The sequence below is a fragment of the Mizuhopecten yessoensis genome, unplaced genomic scaffold (assembly GCF_002113885.1).
Source record: "Mizuhopecten yessoensis strain PY_sf001 unplaced genomic scaffold, ASM211388v2 scaffold419, whole genome shotgun sequence".
NCBI lineage: Eukaryota > Metazoa > Mollusca > Bivalvia > Pectinida > Pectinidae > Mizuhopecten > Mizuhopecten yessoensis.
Window position 1 is genome coordinate 276,163 of NW_018403537.1, and position 24,335 is coordinate 300,497.

The 24,335-nt window shown below is 40.7% G+C and overlaps 1 protein-coding gene across 1 annotated transcript in view; it reads left to right on the forward strand.

The window, feature by feature from the left end:
• LOC110448380 (trissin receptor-like) overlaps positions 1 to 23,603 on the forward strand; it is a 44,216-nt gene extending 20,613 nt beyond the window's left edge. Inside the window, exons 2-3 of the mRNA XM_021494583.1 lie at positions 19,081 to 19,241; positions 22,416 to 23,603. Coding sequence (XP_021350258.1) covers positions 19,089 to 19,241; positions 22,416 to 23,603 — 1,341 coding nt within the window. The 5' untranslated portion in view covers positions 19,081 to 19,088. The remainder of the gene's footprint in view (positions 1 to 19,080; positions 19,242 to 22,415) is intronic.
• The last annotated feature ends 732 nt before the right edge of the window (positions 23,604 to 24,335 follow it).

The window sequence follows — 24,335 nt, forward strand, 5'->3', positions numbered from 1 at the left end:
ATTACATATTTTTTGACACTCTTTTATATAATCCCCTCCAATATTAAGTAGTTTATATAAGTCAACCAATTTCATTAAAATAGTATTCCACTTTCCTGAGGACTGATATAATCTTTTTATCCAACTTAGTTTCAAAGAATCAACAAAGTTTTTAATATGAAGCATCTTTAAACCACCAACCATATAATCTTGAACAATAACCTCTCTTTTTACTTTATCGGTTTTGCTATGCCATAAAAATTCATAAAGTAGCACATTTATTTTTGTGAAAGTTTTTTCCTCTGGGTTAGGAAGTGAAATAAACAGATGGTTGAATTGCGATACCATTAAGGATTTTATTAAGTGAATTTTCCCAATAGGAGTTAATTTTCGCCTGCTCCAGGTATTAAGAAGACTTTTCAGTTTCACTAATTTTTTATCAAAGTTCATCTTAGGCATTTCTTGCAGATTGACACTAAAATCTATTCCTAACAAAGTAAATTTCTCTTTCCCCCATTGTAACTGTAATTCAGGTAAACATGTTTCCTGGCTATGTTTTTTACTGCCTATCCAAATTATTTGTGTTTTATCAATATTCATCCCTAATCCTGATATTTTTGCAAAGGTACTAAGTTCATTCAATGATGCTCTAAGAGACTGCTCTGAATCATCTAATGTCAAGTATGTATCATCTGCATACTGCGAAAAGCATCATCTACTTGAATACCTTTTATGTCTTTGTTATTTCTAAGTCTGATAGCAAGGATTTCAGCACATAAAATAAAAATAAACGGTGCCTTGACGACAGCCTCTCTTGATGTTAAAAAATTTAGAAAGACTACCACCTTGATTTACATATGCCCCTACATTATTATGAAAAACCTTCACCCAATTTGAAATATCATTACCAAACCCATAGAAACCCAATACCTTATCAATGAACTTCCACGAGACAGAATCAAATGCTTTCTCAAAATCTATCATTAAAACCATACCTGGAATATCATTATCTTCTGTGTATTGCATAACATCATATAAAAGTCTTGTATTTTCACCCATATATCGGCCAGCTATGAACCCTGTTTGGTCCTTACTAATAAGTTTATCAAGTACTGTTTAGCTATAGCCCCAGATGCAATTTTATATATAACATTAAGTAAAGTTAAAGGCCTCCAGTTTTTTTAGAAAATGGCGTGGTTTATTATCTTTAGGAATACAAGTTATCATGCCCTGACGTTGAGTGATAGATAATTCTCCTTTTATGTACCCATAGTTTAATGATCTGACAATAAAATTACAAAGATGTTTCCAAAAAAATTTTAAAAAACTCGAAAGTAACACCATCTGAACCTGGACTTCTATTATTTTTCATATTTCTTAGTGTTTTGCCTGCTTCCTCAATTGATATCAACCCTTCTAAATTTTTAGATTCAACTTCATTAAGTTTTGGAATATTTTCAAAATTAACAAAGGCTTCGAGATTAACATCTTCCATGTTTTCTCTAGCATGATATAAATTTTCGTAAAAGGACTTAGTCTCTGCTAGAATCTCATCTTGTTTTGTAATAATAGAGCCATCATCGAGTTGTATCTTAGGTATAATGTTTGAAATAAAATTTCTATTTTCAAGACTAAAAAAATAGCTGGTTGGTTTCTCCCCTTCCTCTTCCCATTTGGCTCTTGATCTAACTATACTTCCTTTAATTTTTCTTAATCTAATTTCTTCCAGTTCCTTTTTCTTATTATCTATTTCTCCTACATTAATTATCTCTTGTTTTTCTAGTTCTTCTATAGATTCGATGAGTTTGGTGTCTCTTATGTTCTGTTGTTTCTTTTTATAGGATGCATGTGATATTGTTTTACCTCTAATATTCATCAATAAAGTCTCAAGAAATAAATTGTCGTCTATAGTTAACTAGATCTATATCAGGTATTTCATCAATGTTTTCAAAATTGTATATCGGGAGGCAATATTGTATTTTAGTTTCCTTAATTACATTTTTAACTATATCTAAATAATCTTGGTCGTATAATAAGGAGTTGTTAAACTTCCACAAACCTTTGCCTTTTTAAATTCATTAAGCCTTAATGTTGTTTTGGTAAAAGAATGGTCAGACCGATAGCCAGAATCAATTGTTGAATTTATTACACTAGATAATAAACTTTCTGAAATTAAGAAAAAATCTAGCCTTGATTGTTTTATTGGGTTTGATTTTCTCCAAGTGTATCTTTTGTTGGTAGGGTGATGCTCTCTATAAATGTCCACTAAATTATAGCATTCTATTATTTCTAGAACCTTATCCCTAGCTTTAGGATTATTTATATTTTTGTAACTTTTATCATAGTCCAGATCTGGATTTATCACTAGATTAAAATCTCCACAGATAATCACTCTGTCATTACCAAAGCTATCTATAGTATTAATCAATTTGTTGTAAAAGTCAGGGTCATCAGAGTTTGGGCCATATAATGTAATCAATGTTATATTCATGTTTTTTAACTCAATGTCAATAGCTAAGAAGTTGCCTGTCAAGTCTTTCTTTTCTTTTTTAACTTTAAATTCAAAATTATTACTGAATAGAATAGCAACCCCTCTGGCATTAGATTTATAAGAACTAAAATAACTTTCATACCCCCATTCATTTTTAATAATGTTTTCCTTCTCCTCCGTGAAATGTGTGTCTTGTATGCAGTATATATTACACCCTTTGTTTCTTAGGTAAGAAAACGTATCCTTTCTTTTGAGAAAATCGCCCAGTCCCTGACAATTAGCTGACATAATAGTTAAGTCATCCATGATCTAAAAGTTGTATGTATTGAAATGAGTAGAGTCTATGTAAAAGTAAAAAAATGTTCCAATCACCGTCCAATGGAGAGAAAGAAAAAATAAGAGATATACATAAAATACGTTTCATGTTTGTCAAAGTACAGACTACTGCTGACAGTCTATAGCTATATGTTGCTTACATGAATACTAACCATGTCAAAATCTAGAAAAAAAGAAAATTTAGGTTATGGATCTATATATTTCCAAAGTAGAAAATCTATTCGCACATCGATTAGAAATGTATACCCTAGTGTACAGTTACAGTACTAGTGATAATTACTCTCGAGGCGTGAAAACAAATCCGGATAAGCCGCTTCTGTACCGTACAGTATTTATAGTACTACTTCAAGGTTCAGCACCTTCCTATATTCCACTATTTACCTTTATAGTTGCATATGTACCCCGTGCGTGTCAATATATACGACGAATGTTACAAGCTGAGGCTGTAATTACATACAGAAAGTTCAAGAGAAAACCGGAAGTAGTATACTATATATTAGAATCGACTAAGTGACGGATTTTCCGGATTTGCTTACACTCCTATATTATGTCTTTTTTAAATATGTATATTCCTGTGAACACCATAATTATCCATTTAATAGATTAATATTACAAACCACAAGACAATCTATAAATTGTTGCAGTAAATACATAGCATAAGTCTATAATATAAGTTCTAACAATTAATTTACTGATATGTATCGTATGACTGAAATGAAGCATGAAATCAACTCGCTTACCTGTACACATACTGGACATACATCCCAACGAAAAACGAAAACTCACTCATAGTGGAGAAATACTAAACACGTATTAGTATATTACAGGTCCGACACAAACACAGAGATCGGTATACCAAGGACTCTATAGAGCCCCTGGCGGCCGTATTGGCCTAGTCAAGTCCCGATCGTGGAATTCTCGCGATGCATTCTAAAGTTACGGTCGTCCAATAAGTATGCATCCTCCAAGGGAGTGTCATACATGAGTCTTCTTTTTTTCCCGTTTTTCAGAATGACGAAAAGTTTTCCTTCCAGGCTGTATGAATTTTTCACACTGTCTAGTCCGTAAGCACTCTTCAGCCTTTGTTGGTTAACTTTTGTCAGGTCTTCAAACACTGTAAATCCTGTCCCTTTTAGCTTTCTCCTGGCTTGTATTATTTCCTGCTTTTTCCGCCTGTGTGTTAATTTCATGATAACGTTCCTCGGTTTCACACTATTGAATCGTCCCAGTCGATGAGCTATGTCGATGTCAGCCTCGTTCAGGGTCACCTCAAGCTTTTCCTGTACAAAGTTCACTATCTTGGAAACGCATTCCTCCACCGTCTCTGCATCAGATGTATCACTCAACCCAACTATCCAAAGAGAGTTCTTTCTTCCTTGCTGTTCTATGTCGTTAACTTTGGATTCAATTTCCGCTTTATCTATCTCTGCCTCCCCGACTCTCGTTTCCAAATCACCAACCACCTGTCTTAACTGATCGTTCTCATTTTCAAGATCAAATACTTTCCCTTCTAGTTTTTCAATAAGCACCTTGAATTCAGTACGAATGTCGTCCTTCAGTTTTTGTAATTTAACATCCATATCCGTTTTGGTAATGAGTTTTTTTAAGTTCTTCGAAATTTCATCAAGTCTCTCGTTAGTATTTTTTTTCAATTCCCCCATCAACAGCAACCGCGGCCGCACCACCACCACTCCTTCTTGGCAGACCCATCACGAATATAATACAACTTTGGTGTGTAAAAAGTTAGTAATTTTCAAATTGCTTTGTACATGTAGCACTGTGTTACCACATACATATAGGTGAGCAGTAGTCACCGTGGGCACACTCAGTCCATTCTCCGAAAATCGTCGCCTAATGCACACATTTTCCGAAATAGAGTCACACAGTTAGCTCCAAAATGAAATAAGGAACACTCTAATCCATGTTAATTCTAAAAATGTGACCAAAGAACGTCTGAAAATACTATAATTATATAGTTGTATGTCGGAGCGCAGGATTAACCAACCGACCAGGTCCACGTCACGTGACTTCGGCACACTGGTAACTTATAATTAGTGGTAGCCGTACCTGACTATGCTGAACCCGTTACACATGTATGTTGATGTATTCGCCTCCTCGTGATGGCGCAGATCTGATGCCGACGACACCGAGCACAGTATTCCACCCGATCACAATATACTGAGAACGGATGTTGCGATAACCGTTAATACTTACTGTTAAGCAGGGAATAAGATTAGACCCGTTTATTCCCACTGCATGTTGTGCGAGACAGCTTATGTTTAAAGCCCCTAAATAGTTGGCGATTTGTACCTAAAGCTGCTGCACAAATGGCAGTATTTGGGATATTTCTATTTCTCACTACTACTTACTACCTTAAATTTCTTATCAACTTCTGTGGCAAAGAGAAGTCATTAGAAAATATTCGATTTGTTATTTAAGAGTTATCCTCGACTGAAATTGACTGCATGCTCGAAAATTCTACTATGGATCATTTGACAGCCTTTTATAAATTTAGCATTTATTTTTAATCTATTTTACTCTCCTTTCAGTACAAAAACTCTTTGTGTTTATCGCTAAGTAACCTGTACATATACTCATCTATACCGACGATTCTAAGGTCGACGGAAAAGTCGAAAATCATATTTTGTCTACCGTTTACAAAACAATACCTCCACTTTTTTTACTGCTGGAGGAATTTCAATAAGTATGACTTTGGATAATATTGAGACAGTATAATGGAATAAGCAATGTTTTCCCTCTGACTGGCTATCCATACTAGAACATTTTAGATATTGAAACTTAAGAATATTCCCATCAAGAACACTACTCGTCGTATAAGATAACATCATTTTAATATTCTTTGACCCGACCTTATTTTGGATATGGCGATAGGAGAGTTGATAAGGCTTCTTAAGCAGCAATTACAATCGGAAGATAACAAACTGCTATATTCATATTTTAAGACTTCCTTAGCAAATTTTATTGAAATAAAATTTGAAACAAAAGTTGTCCGAAGAAATATATAATAATTAAGATCATTTTTAAATTCGACCGGACGACTTTTTGTAGGACGTTAAACTCTATAAAGCTAAAGCAAACCAATTGAACCAAATCTAGATTCTTGCGGAAAAAGTAGGCCTTAGGGGGAAATTATCCTCTCGCAAATATGCATTGGTCATACATGTACCTACACTACATATGAGTACATTTTGAGAAATGCAACAACCGTTTTGTCATGCTTGTACCCCAACCATTTCCATTTCACATTTTGTTTACTTCATGTGACAGATTAGTGATTTTTTGTTTATATTCTTGTCACAGAATTGTTGATTATAATTTAGTTTGTACTCCTGATGAACAAATCATGTCGAAGAAATTGACAAGAAACCATGTTTTATTGGTTTTTTAATCAATGATTCCGTAGAAACGTGTTTATGTTTGCAAATTTATATCTCTTTCAAGGCGATGAGAGAAGGTGAAGTCCCTCCCGCCTTATTTACCTACTGTAAAGCAGTTGTATTCACGGGCATTAATTTCGCTATAGTCGCGGTTTGACTTATATCCGCTAATTCTAAACACCAGCGAAATTATCGGAAACGTTAACCACTTTTACGGACCTTTACTCAACATGTCGGAAAACCTTATGACCCAACGCTGTTATGCAAGCTTAAATGAACTAAAATCAGATTATCACCGGATAACTGAGCAGGCCATTTACACAGTAGGTGATTAATTGATGAATTGATCACAGTTTACTTCTACAAAGGTAAAAATTTAATTTTCTTTCGAGTGAAGGCAAGGATGCCGACGCTCGGGATCAGTGTTTTCAAACGGTTAACCAGTATTTTGAGGTTTAACCATTAAATGATGACACTCAACTTACTTTACACGACGCATGGGATTCGGGTGCACAGTGCAATTTAGTCCGAATTATTCTGACGTTTTATCGATTTTTTTCATATCGGTCTGTCGTCGATTAACGTCAGAACTCCGGCCCTCTATAATAAGCGGGAAATATGCGACCCGCGCCCGGAGCGCACTTCAAACTTGAGGTTTTTGAAGTAAAACCAATTTTCATGATGTAATACTTACCATAACTTTAGTATGCATATACAATACCTACACCCATCTTTGTAGCCCAAAAACAAAAGATTCAAATATCCCTACCTCCCTACCGTGACGTAACCTCTATCTCGATGACAGAGCCACGGAGTGATCTCCCTTCCTCAAACCCCCTTTTATGGAGCCTAAAGGCAGCCAGGATGAGGAGGCAAGGGGAGGAATACAGGGTGGGACTCCATAAAGTTATGGTAAGTATTACATCATGAAAATTGGTTTTACTTCAAAAACCTCAATTTCATTTCAGTAATAATTACCATAACTTTAGTATGCGAATTCGTCTTACCGTAGTGGAGGCTTCGAATCCAGGCAGACCAGGCTGACGGAACAAACTCGAGACATGCTCAAGGTAGGGAAAAGGTTCAAGGAACCCCCCTAATAAAGCCCCGAAAGTAATTAAAAAATGGAAAACCTCCCCGTGAAACGAGCAGGTGTACCACCGTGGTGCCTGATAGCATACTATTTAAAATCACTGAATTACTGTGGAGGAACAGCCACAGACTGTGCAACCACCACCGGTCCAAGGGAATACAATCCATCAGAATGAGAGGCCAAGGACCGGAGATAAAAATCCGTGAAGGTAGTCTGTCCGCGCCAGAAAGCTGCGGACATGACCTCCTGAAAGGGGGACCCATTGAGGAGGGCCCATGACGCAGCAAGGGCCCTGATCTCATGAGCTCTCACCTTATACAACGCCCGAACCTGATCATCCGAGTGGTCGTAACCGTACTTGATGACCTGACAGATCCATCTAGACACTGACTGAGAAGAGATATCCTGTTGACCCTGCTTAATGGGCAAAAACAGACGAGATCGAGGACCTCGCCCCCCCCTGGTTTTATCGAGGTAAAACCTAAGCGCCCGACAGGGACAGAGCAACCTATCCCGTTCCTCAGCTCCAACGAAGGCAGTCAAAGACGGAATCTTAATCGGATCGGGCGAGAAGCCAGGAACCTGATTCTTAGCCATAAAGGCAGGATCAGTGAGAAGGGTAACGGCAGAGTAATTCCTGGACCATCGGAGGCAAGAGGGGTGAGAAGACAAGGCATGAATCTCACTCCTCCTTCGACCTGAGGCCAGGGCAACAAGGAATACCACCTTGTAAGTAACAAACTTCAAGGAGGCAGACGCTAAAGGCTCATAAGGTGCCCGCATCAGCGATTCGAGCACCAGTGGCAAATTCCACTGCGGAGCCAACTGCCGGACCCTAGGCCTGTCCAACCCAAACCCCCTAATCAAGGCAGAAAGAGAGGAGGACGAGCCTACCTCCGACCTACCATGAACAGAGAGAACACTAGCAATGGCCGTGCGATAACCAGCGATAGTGCCAGGGGCAAGATTGCGGTCCCTAAACAGCCAAAGAAGGAAGTCCGCAATCACCTGGACAGTAGCCTTGATCGGATCAACCTTCCTGCCGACACACCAATCACAGTAAATCTTCCATCGTGACTGGTAGACGGCAGATGAGGAAGCCCTAATTGATCGAGCGATGCGATCTGACACGTCCCTAGAAAAGCCCGCCTGAGCGAGGCCTCCTGAGATAGCTTCCACGCGTGAAGGTGGAGGATCTCCGGACGAGAGTGCATCGTCCTGGAACGAGGCTGGCGAAGGAGGTTCGCTCTGAGAGGAAGAGCCAGGGGCTCTTCCACCAGAAGCGACAAAAGCTCCGGAAACCAAGGCTGCCTCGGCCACAGGGGCGCTATCAGGAGGAGGGAACACTGATGCTCCCGAAACTTCTGCAGCACCCTGCCCACCATGTTGAAGGGTGGGAATGCATATGCATGCATTCCCTCCCAATCCAGAGACAGAGCGTCCACGGCCCAAGCCCTTGGATCTGGTACCGGAGAGACAAACGTTGGCAACTGATTGTTCAGTGAAGTGGCGAACAGGTCTATGTGAGGCCTGTCCCACACCTGACAAATTCCCACGAAAATCGAGGGATTCAGTTGCCACTCTGTCAAAACCGGCTGGCGGCGCCTGGAAAGAGTATCCGCCAGAACATTCAACCTGCCTGGCAGATGCTTGACACAAATTGTCAACTGCATTTCCTGACATAGAAGCAGAATGCGGATAGCGAGGGCACACAGGGTGTGAGACCTGGTTCCCCCCTGTCTCTCCAGATACGCGACAACCGTAGTGTTGTCCGTAGCCACACAAACCACCTTGGAATGCAGGATCTCCCGAAAAGACTGCAGAGCCAACAGAACAGCCCTCATCTCGAGCACATTGCTGTGCTCCGAGAGCTGTTCCCCAGACCACTCCCCCGACTGGCAACGCCCGTCGAGATAAGCTCCCCACCCTGTCATGGATGCATCCGTGTACAGGGTCATAGTGGGAACTGGCTTGGACAAAGGAACCCCTCGGAGAACATTGTCCTGATGAGTCCACCAGCGTGCGTACTCCTTGACCGACTGGTTCAGAGGAAGCAAGGCTTCCCAATCCCTTGAAGAAGGGACCCAGTTGGCAAGGAGAAACATCTGGAGAGGCCTGATGTGAAGTCTCCCTAAGGGGACCACATCGGCCAGGGCGTTGAGATATCCCAGAAAACTGAGAAACCAACGTACCTGGACTTGAGACCGGCCGATAAAGGTCAGAGCAAAAGCCCTGGCCTTCTCGAACTTCTCCATCGGTGGAAGGGCGATGCCCTGAACCGTATTGAAACGGTTCCCCAGAAAAACAAAATCCTGAGATGGGGAAACCTCCGACTTTTCTCTGGAAGGAATGAAGCCGACCTTGAGTAAGAGTTTCAGAACCAACCGGGTGACCTGTACCAGAGACTCTCTCACTAGGTGGAGCATGAGGGAGTCGTCGAAATAGATGTGAACATCTATTCCTCGAGAGTGCAGGAATCCCACGACCACCTGCAGCAGCTTGGTGAAAACCAAAGGTGCAGTCGTGAGCCCGAACGGCATGGCCCGGAACTGGAAGACCTTTCCGTTGCAAGTAAAACGGAGGTACTTCCGTGCCGACTTCTTGATGGGGATGTGGAAGTAGGCGTCCTTTAGATCTACTGAAGTCGCCCACATTCCCTCTCTCACGGAGGCGATAATACCCCGAGGAGTCTCCATCTTGAAGTGAGGAGAATCTACGTGCTTGTTGAAGGCACTTAGATCTATGATGGGACGCCACGCCCCGGACTTCTTCCGAACCAGAAACATTCTGGAGTAGAACCCGGGAGTGCATCCCGACATAGGAACCTCCTCGACCGCGCCCTTGGAAAGCATGGTCCTTACTTCCTCCTGGAGCGCCAGAGCCTTTTCCGGATCCCCCGGTGGAGGAAAAAAGATTGGCTCTGACGCTAAGGGCGGATCCCGCACTAGCGGAATGCCTAACCCCTCCTTGATCACAGACAAGGTCCATGCGTCTTCCGTAATTTCCTTCCACTCTGGAAGGAAAGCAGAAAGACGACCCCCCACAGGAAGATCTGGTCGAGGCAGATCGAGACCTTGCCAGGCAAGAGAATCGTCTGCTGACCCGAAGCCTAATCCTGCGGGAGAAGGACCTAAGCTTGAGCCGAGAGGACTGCATTCCTCCCGGCCAAACTCGTCGTCTGACACGACCAAGGAGGGAAGAAAAGAGTCAGGAACCCTTCTTCTTACCCCCAGGAGGGTTCTTACCCTTCTTACCCTTCCATTTGTTGCCCTTGAAGGGAGGCTTATACTTGGGCTGCGCAGAGGACTGCGAAGCCGAAGGTTTAGCCTTCTTCTTAGGAGGCGCTGACCCCTGCGAGGTACTGGCCTTCTCAGCCTGAATCCTCTTCACCAGAAGTGCAGAGGCGACCGAGTCCTCCTTCAAATCCTTCTGAACAGAAGGAAGGGCCCCTCCAAAAAGAGTGGACCCTGAGAAGGGGGCAGTCAACAGTCTGGAACGGTAAGGCTCATCGACCGGGCGATTTTTCAAAACTGAAAACCGCCTAGCCAACAAGACATTGACGAGGGATGACACCTGTAAAGCTGCCAGCGCTCTCAATGCCCCGTTCAGGGCAGAGGTCACTCTGTCCTGGATGTCGGCCTGCTCTGTCTCGGTAATCCGACCCTCAGGCAAGTCGGATACCCTATATAGACAAACCGTCAAGTAGTCTATATACGACAGAATCTGGATGGAGAGACGCAGCAGTCTCTCCATCTTGTGGTGTTCTTTGGGACCGAACACCACCTGGTCCACCGATTTACCGGGCCAAGCTGCAAGTTCCCTCGATTCCAGCTTAGCTGGTTGAGGGGCAAGCAGACCATCATGTGTGGCATAGTCAGTGGCGTGCACCTCTGACAAATCGCCAACACTGAGCTGCAACCCAGCATACCCAGGACTACGGGTTGAAGAAGAATTCTTCCCTAAAACCCGAGACTGGGCGGTGGCCAGAGCTGAAGACACAATGGTGCCTTCTGGCAGAGAGCGGTCCGACCGAGCGGACACCCGAGGAGCCACCAAAGAACCCAAAAGGGTGGTGGACTCGGGGACAGATGATGCCGAAGGTGGTGGGCAAACCTCCTCCCCAAGAATCCGGGAAACGTCAGCCCTAAGGCCCCGCATACCGGATAACACATGCTGGGCCTCAACCTCAGCAGCCTCAGGGTCTCCCTCATCCTGGAAGTCCTCCTCTGAGGGCAAGCCCTCCTGAGGACTGTCGTCAGACGACTCGGAAAGACCAGCGTCTATATCCGAACAACCAGGTGAAAGATGAACAACATCATTGTCCTCTGCCATACCCGCGCCCTCAACGTCCATAGCCTCCACACCATCCAGACCAGAAGCCTGGGGCGGAGGAAATGGGCCAGCCAGAGGGGCCAACCCGAGAGAAGGCTCCCCGTACCGGCGTTTAGGTGCAGTGCGCCTAACGGCCGTGGCTGTAGGTTTAGGCTTAGTAGCCAAAACCCTACCCTTGGACCCAGAGACCAACGAGCCTGCCCGAGAGGCAGAAGTCCTAAAGGTCCGACACACCTTCTTAGGACCGGCCGATAAGGCCCCCGAAGTAGCAGAAAGTTGGGGGGGGTCAACAGAACTGCTAACACGTCTCCGCGAGGGAGAGACCAAACCCCAAGGATTCCATGACGGAAATGCCATGGGGTTAAACCCATATCCCGGAGGATAGGGGAAAGGTCCCGCGGGCTGGGAGTGACCCCAGAACTGGCCAAACTGGCCTGCCTGAGACTGGGGCTGGCCAACTTGCCCAAAGGGCGAAGGTGGACCGCCACTCCCTCCAGGTGGAAACCCGGACATGTACGGGCTAAGCCCGTAACTGCCGGGATGCTGCCGCAACCCAAAACCATCCGCAGGCTGGTAAGGGCGGCCCAAGGATGGTTGCCCGCAGGCACCCGTATACCCTAAGCCAGGGGAAAACGGAGGCCGGAAACCGGCCCCCTGTCCAGCAAACCCAACCCCTGGGGGGAAACCCCCCAGGTTCCCAGAAGAATGAAACTCGGGACCGGACCTAATAGGACCGGGTCCGGGTAACTGACCGGGAGGGTATGCCTGACCAGCATTGATGCCGGGATTAGTGAGCTGCGCGTCACTAATCCCGGTAGACACAGACAATCCCGAAAGAAAGTCTGTTGTCACACCAGGACCTGAACCCGAAAGAACAGGCCCGGCACCAAGACTGTCCCCAACGACAGCACCACCTGGAATGCCGGGATCACTGACAGAGTCAGTGACCGGCGGCCGGTAGTCCCTACCCGAAGGCAAGCGCGAAAGCTTACGGGCGTTCCCGGCCAATTCGACCCTTGGCTGTGCCAAGCCAGGGTCAGGCTGCCCCTCCCCTACTCCAGGGAGTTCCTGGACAGGAAGGGCCACCCCCTGCTCACGAGAGGGACTTGCCGAAGCAAGACCCCCCGAGACAGGAACAGAGACAGTACCACCAGACCCCAGAGAGCTGGTGGCACGACCCCTACCTCTCTGCTTCCCTCGCTTACCGGAAGAAACAGACGAATCTGTCTTACGGTAAGTTGAGGGTAGCTTTGGAACAATGAAGTCCTTGCCCTGAGATTTTGACTGTGAACAAAGTTCACAAGGCGAAACCTCACTGCAAGGACGACACCTGGGACAGGCATCATGAGGGTCCCGTTCCACAAAGAAATGGGAACACCCATGAGCACTACCTCGTCGCTGTCCCGACCGAGACATACCCTCCAAAGCGAACGTAAACAAAAAATTTACAAGCAGATAAAACGGGAAAATAAGGTTAAAATACGATAGTACAAAGTACGCAACGTAGAAAGAATTTCACCCGTAATATAAATCAGAAAACGGTTAAAATAAATAACGTTTGCCGAAACAAACAACCGTCACCGAAATAAACAGAGGTCGGAAATTAACCCACGATAATGGCGGACCGTGGCACACCACCGGCACACGTGGAGTAAAATAACCGGCCGTAAAAGGCACAAAAATAATTTTCAACAACAATTAGTTATATCAATAAAGGCAGATGGGTATAAGGCACACAAACTGCGCAAAAATATGAGTTGACACTCAAACCAAACCGACAAAACAATGTTTTGAATTGGAGCAAGCTCCGTGCGTCAGCATGCAGCAGGCGCCATAAAAGGAAGAGGAAGGGAGATCACTCCGTGGCTCTGTCATCGAGATAGAGGTTACGTCACGGTAGGGAGGTAGGGATATTTGAATCTTTTGTTTTTGGGCTACAAAGATGGGTGTAGGTATTGTATATGCATACTAAAGTTATGGTAATTATTACTGAAATGAAATGTTATTTTAGAAACAAATCGTCACTTTCACACACATGTCGCACATGGAGCGAAAGATCTATTCTTTATGCACAAGATGAACATACATAACATGCCTCAAACAACCAACACAATCACTAAAAACATATTTTTTCAAACTTACTCTGTTTTACTCTAGTTCTTTGATAGCCCCGTCTTCTAATGCCACGTTACTAAAATCTCGCCGGCCTACGTCATAACGTTAGGAAATACCTTTGGTAACGCGAGATCTCGTCCAGTCATGTGACATTGCTCATGGCCTAATTTCCATTAAAAACATGAGTTGGTATAGAAAACGTTGGAAAATACTTTTCGTAATGATCTTTGAAATATGTTTTTGATACCACCTAGTGCATAAAGAATAGATCTTTTGATCCATGTGCGACATGTGTGTGAAAGTGACGATTTGTCACTCCCGCGAATATGCATTGTATACGAAACCATGAATAATGATCCCGCTTATTTAAAGCGCTATTCAGTATCTGTTTTGGAATACAAGTACAGGCATCAATAGCACCTTCAAACATCTCAATCATTGTTATAAATGAGTAATCTACTTTAAGTTTACACCTACTGATGTCGTAATTTGTGCGGTTACAAATTCTCCCGACGGTATTAACAATATAGGTTGTTTTTTTCCAATTCAAACTAATGTAGGTCAATGAGCAAAAGGTAGAAGACACTGCAGAGATGATGTTGTCCTCTCACGACTGCGAATGGGCAAAACCTATGTTACACAAAGTTATTTTTATGTAAGGAAGTTTAAACTAGGTTGTTGTCAGGCAGGTGATCAATAATTTACAGTTAAACCTTTTTTGATTGAACAGACTGATTTCAAACAAATACGTTGCAAATTATAAAATGTACGTCTATGAAAAAAATCATGTGATATAGTTTCTGTTAAGGGGAGATACAAGTCATATGGCATATCCACATGCATATACAACCCAGTGAAATATTTCACTTTAACAACAACAAGCATACCCTTATCAAATACTAAAATGTTCATTAGAACGTAATTGTCATTTATAGAAAATAATAATTTTTAAAAGTTAACTCAAAACTTTCTGAGAACACATTTAAATTCATTGGATGGTTGCGTCCCTAGCTAACACAAGCTAAGTCCTAAAATTCCACAAAAATGTTATTTAATTTCTTCAATCTGTAGTTTATGAAAACCTACAAAGGAATTCACTCAAAATCCCTTCACAATGAAATACTGGCATAATTTCCTGATGGTTGTTGGCCAAAATTTTCAGCCATTTTCTGCTAGAAAGTAGTCCATGTAGTCAGTGAAACAGAAAGGCTCAAAACTGCAAAACTGAAAATAAAAAAAATAAAACATTTCTTTCATTTTTACTAAATCCTCTTAAAACTTTGATGGCTTTATTATCTTCAAACATAGTTTCGATTTCCAAATTGGAAAATGTTTCGGACAATCTTTAAAAGAGTTATCACCCTTTATTTTATCTAATTTCAAAACTGTTCAGAGATCTTCGCCCTGATTTCTACACACCTCAACAGTCTTTAAACCTGCTTGGATTTGTTGCCACAACATGTAGTTGTGCTTTCTGAATTGGAATTTGATTTTGGTCATATTTCACAGAACTATTGTCCTTTTATTCTTCAACATTTCAATCTTGTCTAGAAATCTGTTCTCTCAGTTTTTCACCCAGATTGTTGAAACATGGCAGGCTTTATCTTCACGAGGTGTGTTTGTGCTTCCCAATTCAAAATTATTAACTTAACAATGTTTGAAATAGTTATCCTTACTGGCAGATAAACTTACCTCATGTATGAAATTGATTTGATGTATTATAGTCTGCAAACAGGAGCCTTTCTGTTCAATGTATCTGTTGTATAGGACGCCAGATAGAATCTACACAGTATGATTGTTGTATTTGTCATATCAGTAAAAATATAGCTGTAGGGAAACTTATCAAGTATATGACTTCCATAAAGGTTGGATGTCTGAAAATATAAATCAACAACACATCAGATTAGATACCGTTAATATGCTACATTATAAAGATTAGCTGAAGATATGATCTGAGATTTCAATTAGCCTGACTATATTTCATTCAAATTAATTAAGTGAAAGGTATACATTGTTGGAGAATACCTAAACCAATACTCATCATAAAATATTTTCTCTATTTAACAATAGGGTTGGTGCATGGATACTTATACATGTAACACCAGATCCAGATGCACAAAAGTTTTGTAAGTTGTAAGTCATGATCAATTCTAATATGTTTATCAAGGAACACTTCGAATATGCTTACCAAAGAAATGATTTCCAAGAGATCAATGGCTGAACTAGCTGCATCATTGACTGACTGTTATCAGATCTTTATAAAAAGGCTTGCAGGGTATTTAGAGGAAGAATTTATTTGGTTGGCTGCCTGGCTGTTTAGTGAGTTGGCAGAGCTAGATGCCTGATTTGACTGGGTTGGTTGACTAGTGGCTCAAGTGCCCAACTGATTCGATGGGTAATGTGTATTGTATCTGTCATCTATAAAATAACTAAATAAAAAAATTCTACTAAAACATTTTCTGACTGACATATATTATCTCACAGTTTGTGTAGTAAACTATTTCATTTACATATTTAATCAGCATTGTGTAACTTCACATCAGGTGGCATATGTCTCAAATGGAGTTTGATAAATAGCTAACAGAGTACAACACCTTAGCTAGAAAACATCAAAACATTTATCTTTCATCCTGATAAGTGCAGTTATCCATTCAGCCTATATTTACTAGAGACATCCCATATTGTCCAGTATATTTGTTCTGGTGAGTGCAGTATGTACAGAGGGTGTCATATAAAGTAATAGATTTGTCTACAGCTAAAATAGGCCTAATATTGGCCCCAGAACAATGCTTAGCTGAGAATTATGACTAACCATCAAGACAGGAATGGTTGAACTTGACAGTCTAGTTGACTTGGGTAGTTGACCAGCCTGGTTGATTGGTATAGTTGACTTGAGCAGTTGACTGGTTTGGTTAAATTTGGCTGGTTAGCTGGACTGACTGACTTGGACTGGTTAACTGGAGAACTAGCTGTCTGGACTGTGTAACTTGGGCTGGCTAACTGGACTAGTTGACTGGGATGGGGGAGTGTACGTGTTGACTTGGCTGGCTGACTGACTGGACTGGTTGACTTTGCTGACTGACTGGACTGGCAGACTTGGGTTGGCTGACTCAACTAGTGGACCGACTGCTCAGCTAGTTTGTCATGTATCTGCTTCCCGTAACATAGGAAAAATTAAACAGTTCTACACAAAACATCTTGGGCTGCTCTTGGTTACGCTTATATATAAAAAATAAATATCACAACTTTAAACTATCAGGTAGAGGTAGGTACTGATTCCTAAACAAGCTCTATAGTTTTCATATATGTGCATTACATAATTTGAAGAATGAAGGTGCTCCTAATTACATTTTATTACAAAGTGGTGACTATTGGTCATATATTGGTTCTGAACATCATACATAATGCTGCCATAATTTATACTGTCAGAGTTTACATATGTTACCTGTTCAAAAGTATCTGCTGTACAGGTAGAGATTTTAAAGTACAGAACTTGATATATGTGTTTTCCAACCCAACGAAGCAGCATTGACACCAACAAACTTCAAATATATCCATTGTCTACATTGATATAATAACAATAACATTTCCCATTCAAATTGTTTTACAATCATTTACATAATGTTACGATGATATTATTTTATGTCAAACAAGAGGCCTAGGGGCCTTAGTAGCTCACCTGGTAATTTATTTTTCAGTTTAAAACCTGCTGAGTACCATTCAGGTTTATCAAAGGAGTACAAGTTAAAAAGTTGCAAGAAGAACTACATATAAATCTGTTTTGGTGGGAAAGACAACAAGAAAATGAGTTTCCATGTTATGTCCCAGTTTTCCTCTATTTCCCCTATTGGGCCCCAACTCTGACCCCAGTAGGGCAACACCCACCACTAATACAAAATCGAGTCCCCTTGGCCAAAGGATGCTCAGGACCAAAATTGGAATAAAATCACTTTATTACTACGGTTAATTGCAAAGAAACAAATATCGAACTTTTCAATGGCATTACGTTACAGAATCTGTCGCGTGATTGTTTTAGATCACGGCATTTAGTCATATATAGTTTACTGTAAATGGTTTATCACATGTATTAGAATAAAATTGATCTTTCTTACGTAAACTGTTGCAACGATTTATTTAGGTATGACCTATAAGCAATCGCAAAGACGCATTCACAACTCACATTAAGGCACACCCTTAATTGACCTTAGCTATTATAAGACGCTGAACAAAATATAACCAAACCAAAACCAATCATTAATATATCATGTTTAGCCAAAACCGTTTGTGTGAAATAAGCACAGAAAAATTGAACTTATTTTATCCTTTACTTAATAAGAAGTACAGCTTATTAATCGCACGTTATTGCGCTACCTCACTACCCTATCCGTGAATTTAATTACTGATGTATAAGACAATACATATAAAGTTGAAGAACTATTTACAATAAAACACTTTTTATTCGACCATCAGCTAACACAACGTGATCATTTATTGAAACAGGAAGACCAACCTGAACTGAACGCACAGCATGTCACGTAACTATTTCCTCTCACGAAACTATTAACAATAAATCACTTTTAATCAGACTTCATTCACATTAACGCAACGCGAGGTCATTTTAATAATCAAATACAAGGTCTCTAATCTCTTTTCAACGCAAAACATACTTTGCGAGACCCTACGATTTGACGGATGGGGAAAAAGATAAATAGACTGTATCCCTCTACATGTTGTGAGCGCTTACTAAATCCTTCATCCCATTCCTTGCAGAATCATCGGTTTACTGTATACAAGAACTTGCATCCGTATGTGTATTTACGCGTGCTTGTTTGTGAATGTGTTTGATCCGGTATGATTATGTATTTGCCTCGTTGGAAAAGCACATATCTGATGCTGACTATTAGAATGCAACCTCCCCCAGAAATATCATTCTGCCAACAGGTTAACCAGTTGTTGCGGTGTATGATATAAATATCTTTCCTAGTGATAATGCATACATAAATTGGTTACGATTTGAGCGATAATCTGCAAAAGCTATTCATGTCTGCCTTCAACAGATACCCTTATCATTACGATATGACATGCAGTTAACGGCATTCCATTTTATTTCATTTTGCTTTATCGGTTATAGTGTAGTTTTAATCGTTTTCTCTCAAAATCGCATATATAACATAACTATTCGCATGCAAAATGAATCGCCATTTGTGCCTTACACCATTCTGGGTGTGACTTAATGTAGCAACACGCATCCCTTTGAAAATTTAGTTTCCCGCATCGACTTGCTAATTTCGTATAAATGCCTCTTTACTACGTATTTTTACTTTTATCTTTCAAAGGAAACCTAATGGTCCTGTTTGCTATCGTCAAGAGTGCAAGACTAAGAAGCATGACCAACTTTTTCCTGGCTAACCTCGCTGTAGCCGACTTCTGCGTCGGCCTATTCTGTGTATTGCCAAACTTGTACAGGTTTCTGACCCTCACTTGGAATCTCGGACGGGTAGGTATTGGCAAGGACAACGGAGGGGCCAGTCCTGGTAAAAGTGGGGAACCTGTCCCACAATGTTCAATCCTATACCCATACTTAAATATTGGTATAGGATTAAGATTTCAACTGTGTTCAAATGCCCATATGCAAAAAATAGGGCAAACAGTTGAAAGGAAGTTGTCCTTTCGCGACTGAGAACAGGAATACATACAGTTATATATTGCTTAATTAGGAGCAGCAATATTGCCATGCATATGATTAACCCTTTACATTCAGGTATTTGATGATTGAATGCGCTGATTTCAAACATGTAAATGGTAGATTCTATCATGTAGCATCTATGAAAAGTAAATTTGATACAATTTCTGTACAATTTATTTATACACTCAGTTTAGCTTTCCAAAAAGATATGATTTATTTTACAACTAATTAGTTTGCTTTCGATGGATATTTAAATTCTTTATATGTATCAACCTATTTAGTTGTATTATATAAATATTTTAATGAATGTCAAGTCTTCCATTGTTGTTTGACCCTAAATGACTCAAATTGTCGATGGGCCGTTAAACAATACTAACAACAACGTTCATTGCACACATGGAGACAATTTCTTAAATGATCCTAGCTGATAATAGGACGCTTAACCTTGTATACTTTGTTATAAGACGGAAAATGTTTCCTCTGGTGGACCCTACATTACACACATAGAGGCACGACCTTTGCTGTTTATGGGACACTAAATCAAATAGGACGCTTTACCAAATTAATTATTCAGACAATGAACCACCCTACCACAACATCCCAAAGGGCTTGGATTATTTCATGTTAACACATTACTGATTTTTTCGCGTCTCCAGTCTACATACATTTTCTTTAATGTTTGTAGACACGAACTCTCATGCAATTCCCAAATGTGTATATCAAATAAATACAGTATGACCATGTTATTAGATAGGTTTCACTGGAACAAGAAGCGCTTCTGTATCGGAACGATCGATTTTAGGAGGCAACCACTACGGAATAGACAACTGTGAAAGAAACGGGCACGTGTCAGGTTAAAATCCCGGTTGTGCCGTTCAGCTTGATCCGGATTGGAACGGATATTAAATGCTAAAATTGTTAATGACAGCCGGTCCCTGTTGGTAATTATATATTTTGAAGTATCGGTGAACTGAAGTTGGATTTAATCGGTAGTAAATGGTGTTGTTAGCATAGAGACAGACGTCAAAGGGGATGCAGACACTACATTTTCAATAGGAAATTGGTATGAGCCGGCAGGCATCTGTGTGAGGTATACATCATACACGTTACGGTTAACAGAAGCCAGCAGATCACACGTTAAGACATCACCGTTGAGTAGGGTTATTTAGTCGTCACAGCGCCACTATCGCTAGCTCAGTCAACGAAATTTGCTCGATCTTCTCACAGAAAGAAGTTATTTACGTGCATAAAAATGTGTTTTGCATTCTTCAAGCTCTCGCTTATAAGCTTAAACATATTAGTTCATCTTATTTTTCCCCCTTTTGCACTTATTTCAATTAAATTGCTAAACAATTGGTAATGGGGGTCACAATTCTTCGTATATATGACGTAATGTAAATCAAGTATACAAAAGTCTACAGAACTGTCTACTGGACGATGAAAGAATAGTATCAGCTTTCATTATTTGATATATCTACAAAAAGTTTAACAAAAACAATCATCATGATTAATGACCTCACTTTGGAAAGAAAATCCAGCATTATAGAAATTTTAGTAAAACTTACCACAGCTTTTTATATATTATTATAGATATATTAACTGTTGACAAGACTTCNGGGGGGGGGGGGGGGGGGGGGGGGGTCGCCTCTAAATATACCTATAAACAAAACGAATGAGCTTTAGGACTTTAGTATTTCGAGAAAGAAATATTTTCTTCCATCATACTGTTGGTAACATCGGGAAAATATCATGCATAGTAAACAAACTGACTCATAATCCCGAATGGTTTCGGACTGACATTTGGTGGGATGTTTGAGTTGGACAGCGAAAGTCCATTAAAGAACCCTTTTCCCACTTCAGAAAGGCGTGTGTCCGCGGCCTTATCTAATTTCAACCTGTACGTCCTCGACAGACTACCAAATTACAATGAATTTGGTTAACAAATAGCACGTAATAAGGTCACAATGCAGATGAATCTTTTTCTGCTAGGATTTTTCAGCAGCTAAAATACTATTGATATCGGTGACAGACATTCCCCATAAGTACTTCGATTGCAGATTTATCAATAGATTTCATTCTCATTATATCACGACCACGGCAAATATTTTCAATAATAGTTTTGAGGGTACGGAAGTTGGTTCCTTTTCATTGGTCACACTATCCTGACAATTTTAAACATGTCGCCGCATTTACTAAAGAGGCTGAAGTTAAGCATGTAATCGTAACCACCAAAGGACTTAATATGTTTCGGCTTTGGGAGAGAAACCACCGACAGTCATCCTCTCATGGACGAACGCTCTTCGGTATAGCTAACAATGAGTCTATGCCAATGGAAGCGTTAGACAGTAAACATATCAATGATATAGTCCTTAAATTGGTACTTACTGCTCTCTACTTGACGATCAGCTATAACTGTTAGCGGCTACCACTGGTTTACCAGTTGTCAGCATGGTGTGACCAGTTGGAGAACAGGACAAAATGCTATGTTTGGTGCCTTCGGCATGGTAATTGATTGAGGTAACTCGTTAAGACGGTTCCAGATCCGGGCTATCACAATAAGCAAATTCACAAACATACCCTACCTCTAGCACACATACACAAGACCCATTGAAGCACATCCTTAAAGAACTTAAGCCATCGGTAGAACGTTAAAATTTTTACAACCATCCAACCAATCTTCGGCACATATAGATACATCACAAACATTGTTATTTCGCTCTAAAGAGAAAAAGATACTGATTCAGCAATTTACTTTTGACGTAAAATGATTAATGCTATTACTGCGTTAACATTTTACATTTTTTCTCTCCAAATAAGCAAACATACTTACATACACACACAGACAAGCATGCACACACACACAATTAATACTTTTTACTATTTGTTTTTACATAACAAAAAAGGTTAGTCCTTTAACGACTTTAGCTGTTCATAGAACACTTTCAGAATAAATCTTTATTTTAATGTGATCATTTATATTTACAGGTGATGTGTAAACTGTACTACTTCGTCTGGAACATGTGTTACACAGCATCTATAGTTATACTGACGGCCATCGCGGCGGAACGCTACATAGCAATACGGTATCCACTGAGGGCACGTCGATTCTTTACGCTAAACAGACTTATCATTGCGCAGATCGTAATCTGGACGATATCAGGCCTGTACAATATCCCTTACCTCTTCGTCTTTGATATTGTTGGTGGGCGCTACTGTTTTTATGATTACACTATTATCGACATGAAAGCCTTAACAACCGTCAATTTCATCGTCTGGTACGCCCTTCCTCTAATTGCCATGACGTTTATGTATTCCAAAATAGGAGCTGTTCTATGGGTTGTCGGCTCCTCAAAGAAGGTACCCGTTTTAGAAAAGAAGATAGTAGAACAGCAGGATGATTTTCAATCACATTACACTAGCAGTTCCAACGGTTCGGACGGCATTGTACAACGCTTCACTTTCAAACTGCACGAGTATCCAACGAAGAAGAGAATGATCGTACACTGCGACTGCGCTAGTAAGTCATCTCACGAGTGTTGCAGGAGCTGTCTTCATAATGGGATCGTTGTGAAATCTTCTGGTTGTCGCCGAACAGACAATCAGGAGGTTTGCTTTTGTATTGATCGTAATAGTCGTAACGAAAATTCCTCCAGCTCAGGGAAACATGAGGCCAACAGTGACTGTGCTTCGTCCACGTTACACCAGTGTATGAACATAGAGCTCGAGTATAATATCTGTTGTAGCGAGCCATCGTTCGTTAAACAGTTTAATGGACTTCCTATCCATAATAAGCGGAGTTCAAGAGAGAGTTTGTCATCACGCTCGCGCAGTCACATTCTGTCATATCCGACACGCATGAATTCCACGCGTGCTCTGAAGAACAGACGAAAGGTTATCCGCCTCCTTGTAACAGTAGTAATTTCGTTTGCTGTGTGTGTTTTACCGCACCACATCCGCCTACTGCTTAAGTACTGGAATATAAGGACACCTGGAAACGGGAGCGTTCTGTCTCTCATTTCCTTTCTCATTCTTTACCTGAACAGTGCATTTAATCCAATACTTTATGCCTTGTTTTCAGCGAATTTTAGAAAGAGTTTTAAGGAAATTGTTCCGTGTAAGAGACGTTTTTCGCCCAAAGGATTTCATCAAGATACGAAATTTGGCAGTTTCTAATGATTTTGGTTATAAATCATTTACATAAAAATGTTGCTTTTGTTCATTGTCGGTATTTTTGACAACGTGTTGACCATATTTTGCTACAAAATGGTTTTATTAATAAATTGCTTAAAAATGTCTATCCCAATAGTTGTTTTTTTAATCCTGAAATGCATATTGTATTTGTAACTTTGCGAATACCTGAAAATTGGCGTAAGTGTAGACCGTTCTCGCAAGCGAGAAATATCATGGGTTATATCCCCTGGCCGATACAAACCTAAGAACTATCATTTGTATATTTTGCTCTCAGCTTGTCGCTCAACTTTTAAATGGTTGCGGAAGGACTGGTGAACCCGTTTTCAAAATTATGTGACTGGAACAACTAATGTTGCAAGTGCCTTCTGCACGGGATTTCACCAAGGCAGAACTCTAAAATCGGCATCATTACCGCAATATCGCAAAGAAACAAGTACACTAACATAGCGCATCCATGCATGCTTAGTATACATGGAGGCACATTCATGAATGACTTTAGCCGAACAAAAAAACATGCATGTTATGGATATTTATGAAAACACATTGTTAATATAAATACGTCTTTATCGACAATATTCATGTAATTCTGTGTAATTAATATTGTTACTTTAAGGAGTTTTACGAGGGACAACTGTTACATGACAGACATGATTTGCAAAATACTATATAAAACTGCAGATCAGTGTTAATATTGGAAACCTGATCGCGCTAATG